Raw genomic sequence first — 12,412 nt, 5'->3', positions numbered from 1 at the left:
TAATACAAACCAAAGTGCTGTTGGCAAGAGTGATGCCACAAGTGGTCAGAGAGGGCCTCCCAAACGAGGTGAGATGTAAGCCACATCTTAAGAGGAAAGGAATGAACTGAGCTGAAAGGTAGGATGCAGGGAGCATGGCTTGATAAAAGTGCTCAAGAGGAGCCTCCACGAGGTCTGTAGGAAACAGAGTCCAGTCTGCTTGGCTGGAACGGATGAGTGGCTAGACAGAGGAACTACAGATTATAAGGTTCCTATTATTATTGAATTTCAATTTTAAAGAGCTTATGCTGAGTAGTAGCAGGTTCCACAATGATAGACCACTTGACACACAGTGGGATGGTTATAGTCAAAAAAAGAAAGACAGTAGCAAGTGTTGATGAGGATGTGCAGCAATCAGAACCCTAACGCTCTACTGATGGGAATGTAAAATGTTGCAGCCGCTTTGGAAAACAGCCTGGCAGTTCATCAAATGGTTAAACATAGTTACCGTCTGATCCTGCGATTCTACTCCTAGGTATTTACTCAAGATAAATGAAAACATATGTCCGTGCAAAAACTTGTACACAGATGTTCATAGCAGCATTATTTATAATAGCCAAAAAGTGTAAACAACTCACATGAACACCAGCTAATGGATGGATAAATAAAATATGGTATATCCATACAATGGAATATTATTTGGCAATAAAAAGAAATCAAGTGCTGACGTATGCTACAACATGGATGAATCTTGGAAGCATCTCGCTAAGTGAAAGAATGAAGACTTGAAAAATGAGTAGAGTTTTGTCCAACTTAGTTTTCTGTTAATAGGCAGAGGGGAGAGTGCTGGGAGATGAAGCTGGGAAGCTGTCAGGGCCAGATTTCTGACCAGATTATATGATTAAGGAATTTGATGTGAAGGATTTTGGCTTTTCTTCTAACAGCAATAGGAAGCTCTTGAAGAAGTTTTAAGTAACCAAAAATGAAATAAAATGATAGTAAGGTCAAGGGAAGTTTTTTTGTTGTTGTTGTTGTTTTTAATTATGACTTTTTTCTTTTTCAAAGGGAACTATATATATATAGTTCCTATATATATAGAACTATATATATATATATATATATATATATATATATATATATACACACATATGCATAAGCAGAGGAGAAGGGGTAGGATTTTTTTTTTTTTTTTTTTTTTTTTTTTTTGTGGTACGCGGGCCTCTCACTGTTGTGGCCTCTCCCATTGCGGAGCACAGGCTCCGGACGCGCAGGCTCAGCGGCCATGGCTCACGGGCCCAGCCGCTTCACGGCATGTGGGATCTTCCCGGACCGGGGCACGAACCCATGTCCCCTGCATCGGCAGGCAGACTCTCAACCACTGTGCCACCAGGGAAGCCCGTGGGTAGGATTTATGATTCAAAAAAGAGGAGACAGTTTGTGGTATGTGGTCCAAGAAGAGGTTGTCTACTACATATTGGCATTTTCCATTGGCACTTGCCATCTACCTCTACAAGGATTAAATCATGTGCTGCTACAGCTGCTGACTTTCAACACCCCCTGAAAGGAGTTCAGGGTGGAGAGCAGAAATGAGCCACTGTGTGCTCTGGGAAAAACTGGCAAAAACATGTCTTCAGATAGTTATATATATATTTTTTAAATTTTATTTTATTTATTTTTATTTTTGGCTGCGTTGGGTCTTCGTTGCTGTGTATGGGCTTTCTCTAGTTGTGGTGAACAGGGGGCTACTGTTTGTTGCGGTGCACGGGCTTCTCACTGTGGTGTCTTCTCTTGTTGCAGAGCATGGGCTCTAGGCACACGGGCTTCAGTAGTTGTGGCTCACTGGCTTAGTTCCTCCGCGGCATGTGGGATCTTCCCGGACCAGGGCTCGAACCCCTGTCCTCTGCCTTGGCAGGCAGATTCTTAACTACTGCGCCACCAGGGAAGCCTGATAGTTAGATATTTTCAGAAGCCAATTTTATGAGCCCAATTCTTGCATCTCCTCATATCTAGAAAAGCACTAAAATCCTTCATGGTGACGTGTGTGCCTCGTGACTAGCAGTAACCTTCACGAAAGTAGCAGAAACCTTCTGTAAAAAATATGTGCTTGATTGCATGTACTCCCCCTTCACCAAAATCACATATATCCTGACCTGACCCCCTGCGTCTTTGGAGAAGTTTCTCAGAGCTTTCTGGGATGCTATCTCCCGGCTGCAGTCCTCATTTTGCCCCCAAATAAAACTTAACTTGCAACTCTCATGTTGCGCATTTTTTTTTTTTTTTTTTTCTTTTTGCGGTATGTGGGCCTCTCACTGTTGTGGCCTCTCCCGTTGCGGAGCACAGGCTCCGGATGCGCAGGCCCAGCGGCCATGGCTCACGGGCCCAGCCGCTCCGCGGCATATGGGATCCTCCCAGACCGGGGCACGAACCCGTATCCCCTGCATCGGCAGGCGGACTCTTAACCACTGCGCCACCAGGGAGGCCCCTGTTGCGCATTTTTTTAACTCAACAGTTACTATGGCAACCGTGAAGGTACTCGAACCTTCAATCTTCTGAACTGTCGACTAGAATATTAGTGCTTAGATGGCAGGTGCCAATGGAAAATGCCACTTTGTAGTTGACAAGGTAGAGAACTTAACAGGGACATGAGACTACAGCTGTTTCATTCATTTAAAGTTGGGGTTCTCTTTTACTCAGACCACCTTGAAATATATTTGTCCAGGAGCAAAAATGTAAAGATTTTTAATATGTAACTGAAGACAGGAACTTGAAGCTTGTGAGGCTGCGGTGCTGTGAGCAGGTAGAATCAAGACTTGGAATGTTAGGCTGGGGTGACAGCAGTGAGGAGCGTCTCATGTAAGTCCCTCTTGTTTTGCACAAGTACCAAATGGGGTGTGCTTGACTTAATAGCATTCTTCTGTGAACATAAAAATTACCTTTTGAGTTTTAGTTGATCAGCCTGTAATGTGACCTTGTTTTTTAATAGCCGTGGTAAAAGATCCAGAATGAGGGAGGTACGTAGTAGCCCCTCTGTCCACTGGTCAGACTGTGGAGGATTGTCAGTGAGTTCAGGACATCCATGTGATGACGAAGTGGAGCCCACTCAGGAGCGGTTCGTGGGCTGCTGAAGGGTCTGGAAGGCAAGCCTGCGAGAAATAGTGGAAGTGCCTGTTCAGCCTGGAAGTGAGAACATGAAAGAGAGATGTGATCACTAAACAGACGGTGGTAGAGCAGACATTTTCTCCAGAAAAGGCAGTTAAGCCCAAGGGGTGGAAACTGTGGGAAGACAGACTGCAGATCATTATAAGGGTGAATTTTTCCCCTAACAATCAGGACTATTTCATAATAGGATGGCTGCTTTGTAAGCCAGTGAGATCCTGAATAAGGAGGTGGAATTAAGGCAAAGGCCCTGTGATTATCTGTCTGTTGAGAGTGTTCTAGAAGTGTTGAACTAATTGTGTTTGAAGATTAATGTAAAAAGATGAACATATTACAGTCCTTTAAATCCTAAGACTGGATTCTATGTGTTTATCGTTTCAGTGTTATTTATAGCGCTTTGTGCAGCCATACTGACTTCTGAGATGAAAGGAAGTCACTGCCAGCTGATCGATCTTAGGTCCCTGATGTTCACTCTGCTTCCAATTTTAAATGCAATTATTTTTGGTTTTCTTAATAGAGATCCTTGTTTTTTCCCTTCATTCTTCTAAAAGTGATATGGAAGACAGATATAAAACTGCTTACATAGGAGCAAGACAAGAAAGAAAATAGACGTTGTTTGGGGGTTGAAGAGATGATGCTCAACTGCTGTATTTTTTCTTGGATTTTTTTTGTAAATTCAAAGCATGTAGGGAAAATCTGCCTTATTTGTTAACTCATGGGGAGTCATTAGGTATATTCGGGTACTCATATCTTGAATTCCAAAGGTCAGATTGTTTCTCAGGGAGGAAAATTTGAGGGTGTTCTAGTAAGATGGAGGAGAGATGGAGTGAGGACACAGAAATGTAAAGCTTTGCTAAGTAAAATGCATGGATTTTTTTTCTCACTTTGGTTTTGAGGAAAATTTATGTATCAGGTGAGATCCATTGTGTAATCTGCTATTTTGTTGCTAACCTACTTTTTACTTTTTATCTGTTTAGGTGAAAGGCCTTGTGAAACAGCATATAGATTCATTTAACTATTTCATTAATGTAGAGGTAAGCATCAGATCTTGGAAAAGGATATGGTTAAGAATTAACTGGAAGCCAGAGTCTTTCCTCATGTTACTCTTTCCCCTGCAGATAAAGAAAATAATGAAAGCCAATGAAAAGGTTACGAGTGATGCTGACCCCATGTGGTACTTAAAGTAAGGAATCAACTACTCTTAATTTGCTATTTTGATTATGTCTAACATTTTTTTTATAGTGAATGTAGTTGCTGTCAAAACTCTTTTAACATAATTCTCCTTTTATCTGTTTGATAGGAAGATATTTATTAATTTTCAATTGGTAAGCTAAGGATAACAGGTAGTTATGAGTGAAAAGTTACTGAAACTATTAGGTTTAAACTTTTTTAAAAACAATTTTAGAGGAAAACTACAAAAAGAGGACAAGGAGTTCCCATGTTACACTTCACCCAGTTTATGCTAATAGTCACATCTTATGTAGCCATAGCATAATTAGCAAAACTAGGAAATTAGCACCGATACAATACTGCTGACTAATCTACGAATCTTAGTTATCCCACTAATGTCCTTTTTCTGGTCCAGGATTCAATCCAGGACCTGCATTATGTTCAGACGTCATATGTCTCCTTCATCCTCTCCAATCTATGACAGTTCCTCGAGCTCTCTTGGTCTTTCATGACCTTGACACTTTTGAAGAATTCTGGTCAGTCGTTTTGTAGAAAGTCCTTGATTCGGGTTTGTGCGGTATTTGCTCGTGGCTACATTGGGTTATGCCTTTTTGGCCAGAATACCACAGAAGCAATGCTTCGTGTCATTCTCACTGTATCATATCAGGGGGTACAGATGTCAGTATATTTAACGGCTGGTGATTTTAACTTTGTTCACTTGATTAAGATGGTATCTTCGAGGTTTCTCCACTATAAAGTTACTAATTTTTCCTTTAGTAATTAATCACTGTCTTATAAGGTGATCCTTCGAGACTATGCAAATATCTTATTTCTCATTGCACTTTACCCACTGCCTTTAGCATGCATTGATGATCGTTGCAGCAGTTACCTACAACAGTAACTGCTGTGGTGTTTACCTATTGGCAAGTCTCTATTTCCATCATTCTTTCTACATTAATATTAGAATTCTACTGTGAGGAAGAGCTTTTACTTCCCCTCATTTACTCTCTATCTGTAATTTTATTTTTATCAATATGAACTCATGGGTGTTTATTTTATTCTATACATCATAATCCAGTACTGTCATTGTTTTATTTCTCAAATGGTCCCAGATTTGGCCATCGGGAGATTCATCAAGTTGACTACTACATCCTTTTAACATGCTCCTGTGAACTTTCGAGCACTCCTCTACTTTCTGGTACCATGAGATGTGGTTCATCTAGTGCTTTTCCTGTCCCAGCCTGGAATCAATCATTTCTCCAAGGAGCTTTAGTCTCTTTTATTGGAGAGTAGTGTTTAGACACCAAGATATGGGTACTAAAGTCTCAGTAGACAGAGCTATATTTACTTATTTATTCAATCCTAGGATATACAGAAAGTAGTTTCAGAATTGTTAATTCATCACTCTGTGAGAATAAAATTTACTGATATTTGTATACTGCTTTTCTGTCTTTGCTGTATCCAATCAAAATACTGTTTTCTAAAGTTACTCAGGTTAGTTATTTTCTTTCTTGCCTTTTCAGTGCCGTTATATTATTCATTTGTAGTGCAGTAAGGTTTGTATTCCATTTTGGGTATGTGAGACATTATTTGGTTGTAAGAGTTAGACCTATAGAAAAAAGTCTACTCAGAAAATTGTCCCTCCCCTTCCAGTTCTTCCCACCCTGTTCCCAGTGCTCCCTGTAGGTAACCAGTCTCATTAGTTTCTGCTTTCTTCTTCCTGTTTCTTTTGCACAAATGAGTGCATATATTTTTTCCTCTTATTATCCTTTCTTATGAGAATGGTGGCTTACTATAGCTACTCTTTTGCATTTGCTTTTTTCCTTAAGTATCATTTGTAGGGAGCTATAGTTTCAATATTTTTGTAAAGAAATTTACAGTATTTTTTTTAAAGGTAACTTGATAGCATTTTCTCTCCTTTGTAAACTGTGTTCTATGACTTTAAGATCTCCAATTATAATTTTTTAATTTGTCATCCTCTGCAAGATAAGCATTTGTCAAAGGGCAATCTTGTATTCGGGAGGAAAATAGCTTGATTGTTTATATGTTCTTTGAAGAACTGTAATTGGTTCTGGAATAACTTGCTTTTCAGATATCTTAATATCTATGTCGGGCTTCCTGATGTTGAAGAAAGCTTCAATGTAACTAGACCAGTGTCCCCTCATGAGGTAATTATCAACCTTAATTTAATTGGATTTGTTTGGTTTAACTGGAAGAGTCGGTGCCCTTAAAATATATTCTTAAAAACTGATTTAAAAATGGGGAAAAATCTCTTATGAGACAAGATAACCAAAATAAATAAGCACCTGTATAATACCATACTATATTAGGAAAGAGGTTTGTATTAGTTGGTTTATCATTTAATCCTAGTTAACTTGCCCTGTTAGGTCACTGTGTCTTTTTTTTTTTTTTTTTTTTTGCGGTATGCGGGCCTCTCACTGTTGTGGCCTCTCCCGTTGCGGAGCACAGGCTCCGGATGCGCAGGCCCAGCGGCCATGGCTCACGGGCCCAGCCGCTCCGTGGCATGTGGGATCCTCCCAGACTGGGGCACGAACCCGTATCCCCTGCATCGGCAGGCGGACTCTTAACCACTGCGCCACCAGGGAGGCCCACACTGTGTCTTTTTTATGTCATGTTTCTGAGTTTTTTCATGGTCTCCCCACTCCCCATCCTTGCTGACCACTGGTGTCTGGTGCGGTGTGCTGTTCCTGCAGGGGTTTCTCGCTTAGTGCGTATTTTGAGGGTCAGCAGGCCTTGCGTTTGCAGAGGAACTGAGGACAAGGAACTCACGGTCTAGCAGAAGAGGCAGAGGAGAAGAAAATGTAAATGCCGGGGTTTTAAAAGAGCTACAGACAACAGCTTTTAGACCAGGCCTGTTTATTGGCTTTTAACGGATTCTAGATTTCACTTCAAATTCTTCCACTTAGTGTCCATAATTGGGCATTGATTCAGGAAGGAAAATGATTTTTGTAGATTTTCCTGGTTTGTATTAATGTAAAGGTAAAATAGCAATTAGGGAACATAGCACAGGAATCTTTAGTAAAGAACAAGTAAGGTTTTAGAGTGCTATGGTTGTTTTCTAAGCAAGGTGAAATAGGAAGTGTGATCAAGTAACCAGATATTTTATATAGGTAATTTTGGTATTAATCACCGAGTATTGATTGAGCATTTATTTTGTGCTGCAAAATTGGGAGATACAAAAGAAATAAGACATAATACCTTTGCTCAAGTTCATACTCTTGTGGATTAAAATAACAAAACAAATGAAACAGAGACACCAGGGTTTGCAGCCTAGACGGTAGGTAAGGCGAATATGTGACGTTGGATTGAACAGGGAGTAGTGAGGACTGGATGTTGGAAACTGTGTGCCCTGATTTGGCTTTCCCCACCTCCATTTTCCATCTGGCTAGGACTTTTCCAATTTTTCAAGAACTAAACAGCCAATTAACAATTTCCAAGTCACCTTCTAAACCAGCATATGGGTTCAGAGAAGGGAGAAGACGAAGAATTCGAAGTAGTTCAAGAAGGCTGAAGCCACAATTGCCATTATAATAATTATTCCTGATGTTGAAGAAAACACGTGGGTATTACTGCAATTAGAGAAAGAGGGTGCAAAGGTTTCTTGGAGGGATATTGACTCTTAGAGAGATGGGGAGCGTGGGAGAGCAGGTGGGTGGGCAGTCATGGGACCCACAGCAGGACTTGGGGTGCAGGTACTGCAGGCTCTACCCACACAGCCCTATTCCTTTTGATAAGAGAGAGTTCGAGGGGGACAGAGGGGGCCCCAGAGGTAGTTTGGGACCCCATGTTTACCACTTCTGTCAAATTTCATTTCCATTTGAAGGGATGAGTTTGTTAAAAGACCCATGAATGTCTGCCTATCATGGGTGTTACATTAGTTTTATTAACAAAAATGAGATAATATTTATATAGTACTCTGTACCAGGCACCATTCTAAAAATATATACTCATACTCTTGGGAATTAAAATTATTCACATTCCCGTTTTACGTATGAGGAGACTGAGATGCAGAAAGGTTATTTAAAACTTAATTGGTAGAGCCAGGATTTGAGCACAGAAAATAGAGTCCACACTCTGATCACCATGCCACCCTACCTTTGGTCAGGCCTGCAGGAGGCTTGATATAATTAAATATAAGGTAATATACTGGTCAATAATAGGACTATATAATATTTTTAAATCCTAGGCACTGTTAGGCTAGAAAAAGTTTGTATCTGTCTTTGGTGCAGTAAAAGCCAGAGAGAGGATTCAGCATCATGAATTGCATCGTTGAGGTTGAGAGAAATTCTCTTTTTGAGACTGCAAGGCACCTGATGACCATCAACATAATGGAGAAGTCATCGGAAGATTTTCATGGGGTTCCCTGATCATGGCCCAGGCAAGGGCTTCTCTTAGTGAGTCATCACCACGTGAAAGTAAAGCGCGCACCAACAATTTCTAAAGTTCTGCAAGTGACTCAGAAATTGTTAGAATGATGCGTTGAGTGATTCATGCTCTGACATATCCCTTGGAAAGGAATTTTGTGATATAGTTTAGTTTGTTTGGAGAATAAAAGGAAATATAGTTTAATTCTTTTAGTTTGTGCGTGTACATACTTTAGTTATTATACTGGTTGTTAACTATTTTGAATAAGCCAGCCACATTGATGACTTTCCAAGGACCCAGTTTGCAAGGGATGATCTAATGGCTTCAAAGATATGGGACAGACTGGTGATGGCATCAGATCAGTGAGAAGAAAATCAGTACCAGAGTTATTGTCCCATTTCTGGGCTGGCAGGGGTGGGGAAGCTGTGGCAATGTCTAGATCCATGGCTGGCATCATCCCCTCATGGAGAAGGTAAGCTTGTAACTCCCAGTGCCCTTAAGGCAGCACAGGGGGCAGCTGTGTTCCATGGAGGGATCAGAGTCCAGCATGGGCCATGCTTCTACTCGAGAAGAGCTCTTTGAGGCTGCCAGGATCCTTTCTTTTCCAGAGAGGAGGAGCCGTGATTGTCTGATTCTCTTTCAGTGCCGGTTGCGGGACATGACGTACTCTGCCCCCATCACAGTGGATATTGAATACACCCGAGGCAGCCAGAGGATCATCCGCAACGCCTTACCCATTGGCAGGTGAGGACTGACACTTCCTGGAGCCTCGCTGCCAGCATTGCGGCCCTGTGAGGTGACCTCGAGCAAGTACTAATGCTCTTGCCCTATTTCCTCATCTGAAAAATGGGGGAGATGGAGCCTACTTCACGGGGTTATTTTATGGGTCCAGTGAGTCAGCACATGTAAAGCACTTGGAGCAGCGTCCTTCACGTTGTTGTGGTTATATTTAAACTGTGAAACCTTTTCCATAAAGTTAAGGAAATTGCTTCCATTTCCTCCTGTAACTCCAGGCTGTTAGGGAAACATTGGGTAAGATAGCATTTCACTGAATGCTCCTGGGCTGGTCTTCTTGGTGGATTCTTACATATTTTGAGTTTTCCTGGAAGAATGAGCGTTTATAGCAGTATTTAAGGCAGAAATTATTTATTTGCCCAGAGCAAGTTTGGAAATAATAGATAGCATCAGCTAGCATTTTTGCTGCCTGCTTTTCCTAATTAGGGAAATATATTGATTCTCCTGTAGAAATGGACAAAATCCACAATATTTAATAATGAGTTTAATAATGATGTTGAACTTTAAACTTAGTGCAAATAATTGCCGCTCAAGTGTTGCCCCCCTTCAAAAGTGCTAAGAGTTTAATAAACACCCATTTGTTCATTAAATATGCACCAGCTAACTGTCATTGTCTGCACTCTGCTGGGTCCTCAGGTAAGTAGAAGACACTTAAGACATCGCTTGTTTGGCTACATTCTCCTCATTCTTCACTTAGGAAAAGAAGTAGGGATATTAAAATGTTAATCTTTGTCTTAGCACGACTGTTTATCAGTGTTAAGATCAGAGCTTCTCTCTTTCTTGTAAATGGACCATACTTGTGTCCAGTTAAATCTTGGACTGTTGCTAAATGATTATCCAGTTTGAGTATTGTGAAAGAAAGGCAGGAGATACTGGAGCAAACCAGAAATACATTTAAGGTTTAGATCCTGGGTTAAAGAGGGGCAGGGAAGGATGGGCATGTAACTGGTATTTGTTGAATACCTACCAGGTGCCAGGTCCTGTGATAGGTGATTTCATTTGTTAGGCCTGCATTCCGAAAAACGACCTCTGTTAATTAGACTGCTTATATGTACCATGTACTACCATAATTGGAAACATCTCATTTAATTATTTTTTTGAACTAAAAAGTTTTTAGTTTAATCCAAATAATATTTATACTTGGTAGCAAATCAAATAGTACATAAGAACATTTGATACAAAACAGGAGTCTTCCTCCCTACCCTTCCTCATCCCTAGTCCCATTCCTGACCTTGTAACCAGTTCTGTTATTTCTTCTGGTTATTAACATCCATAACTTTAAATGCTATGCTTATACCTTTTTTTCTTGCTACCTCAATTTTAGACAACTATTTTTTGACTACTAACATAGGAGGTGTGGATTGGTTTATCTGTATCATTCACTTTCCTTCTCCCTTCCTCTTCCAATTTTGTTTCTTATTTTTAATTCTTCAATTCTTCTTTTGGTTACTCTGGTAATTTTAATATTCTTAAAAAATTTTTTAATATTCTTATATATTAGTCAGTGTCTTTTTTCTTTATTTAAATATCAAAATGAGGACTTTTTTTTTCTGGGTGTTTTTTTTTTTTTTTCTGGCCATGCCTTGAGGCATGGGATCTTAGTTCCCCAACCAGGGGGAACTAAGGGATTGAACCCACACCCCCTGCAGTGGAAGTACGGAATCTTAACCACTGGACCACCAGGGAAGTCCCTAAAATGAGGATATTTCTATCCCTACCTTCCCATTATGATTTCTTTTTTAACCTATGAGTTACTTAGAAGACTGTTTTTAAATTTGCAAATTGGTGCTTTGCATCAAGTTTTGGAACTTTGTGGAGACCTGTTTCTTTTCATACATGTTTCATGTGTGTTTGGAAGCAAGGGGTATTCTCCAGTTGTTGTGTCACTGTCTATCTTTTTCTTTTCGATCAAGCTTGTTAATTGTGTTGTTTAGATATTATGTGTCTTCACTGATTTTTTGATTGGTTTTAATAAGTACTAGGAGAGATGTGTTAAAATCTCCCACTACGATGATGGATTTGTCCGTTTTTCCTTATGTTTTTGTGTATTTTTGCTTTTTGAAGTTATGATATTAGGTACATGGAAGTTTTGAATTGTTAGGTCTTCCTGGTGAATTGAACCTTTTGTTATTGAATATTAGGCATTTATCTTTATCTCTTGTAATATTGTTTTGCCTTAAAATTTATTTTGTCTGCTCTTATTATAGCCACATCTGCTTTCTCTTGGTTATTTTTCTGGCGTATCATTTTTTTTATCCTTTTCTTTTTATCTTTATGTCCTTACGTTTTAGGTATGTTTGAAATAAACTGCATATGGCTAGATTTAAAAAAAAATTATCTGAGAATGTAGTTCACTTATATTTATTATATGTTACAGATATATGTGGATATACTTCTGTCAACTTATTTTGCATTTTTAATCTGTCCAGCTTTTCATTTCAGTTTTTTCTCTTTTTGCCTTTAGGGTTCATGGATGTTTTTTTTCCCTACTCTCTCCCAGCTGATTTGAAAGTCATGTACAGTAGTTCTGGTTGCTTATGCTTATCTTAGAAATTTTGAATTGCGTATTTTACAAAGTTTGAAAATAATATGTTTATTCCTATGGAAAGGTCATGGACCTTAGACAGCTTTAACTTGGATCAAATCAACCCTCCTGATATACATGCTTTTGTTATGCATTTTAGTTCTAGCTTGTTTTGTCTTTTTTAACCCATATATTAGAAATTATTATTATCATAGAGCTAATATTTGTTTTTACTTACCCACATTATTTACCATTTTCTTTGTTCACTATACATTTTTGCATGTCAGACTTTCTTCAACATTTGTTTTTCATCTTCCTGAAATATCTTTTAGAAAATCTTTTTTTTTTTTTTTGGCTGTACTGCACAGCTTGTGGGATCTTAGTTCCCTGACCAGGGATTGA

At 39.4% G+C, this 12,412-nt stretch overlaps 1 protein-coding gene across 2 annotated transcripts in view; it reads left to right on the top strand.

The window, feature by feature from the left end:
• Positions 1 to 12,412, top strand: part of POLR3B (RNA polymerase III subunit B) — a 113,642-nt gene that overhangs the window by 4,118 nt on the left and 97,112 nt on the right. For both annotated transcript variants that reach the window (XM_060113129.1, XM_060113130.1), the window contains exons 3-6: positions 4,113 to 4,169; positions 4,254 to 4,318; positions 6,398 to 6,473; positions 9,335 to 9,435. In XM_060113129.1, the coding sequence (XP_059969112.1) occupies positions 4,113 to 4,169; positions 4,254 to 4,318; positions 6,398 to 6,473; positions 9,335 to 9,435 (299 nt within the window). The remainder of the gene's footprint in view (positions 1 to 4,112; positions 4,170 to 4,253; positions 4,319 to 6,397; positions 6,474 to 9,334; positions 9,436 to 12,412) is intronic.

The sequence above is a fragment of the Mesoplodon densirostris genome, chromosome 11, assembly GCF_025265405.1.
Source record: "Mesoplodon densirostris isolate mMesDen1 chromosome 11, mMesDen1 primary haplotype, whole genome shotgun sequence".
NCBI classification, from domain to species: domain Eukaryota; kingdom Metazoa; phylum Chordata; class Mammalia; order Artiodactyla; family Ziphiidae; genus Mesoplodon; species Mesoplodon densirostris.
This window is presented reverse-complemented; position numbering and strand designations above follow the sequence as displayed.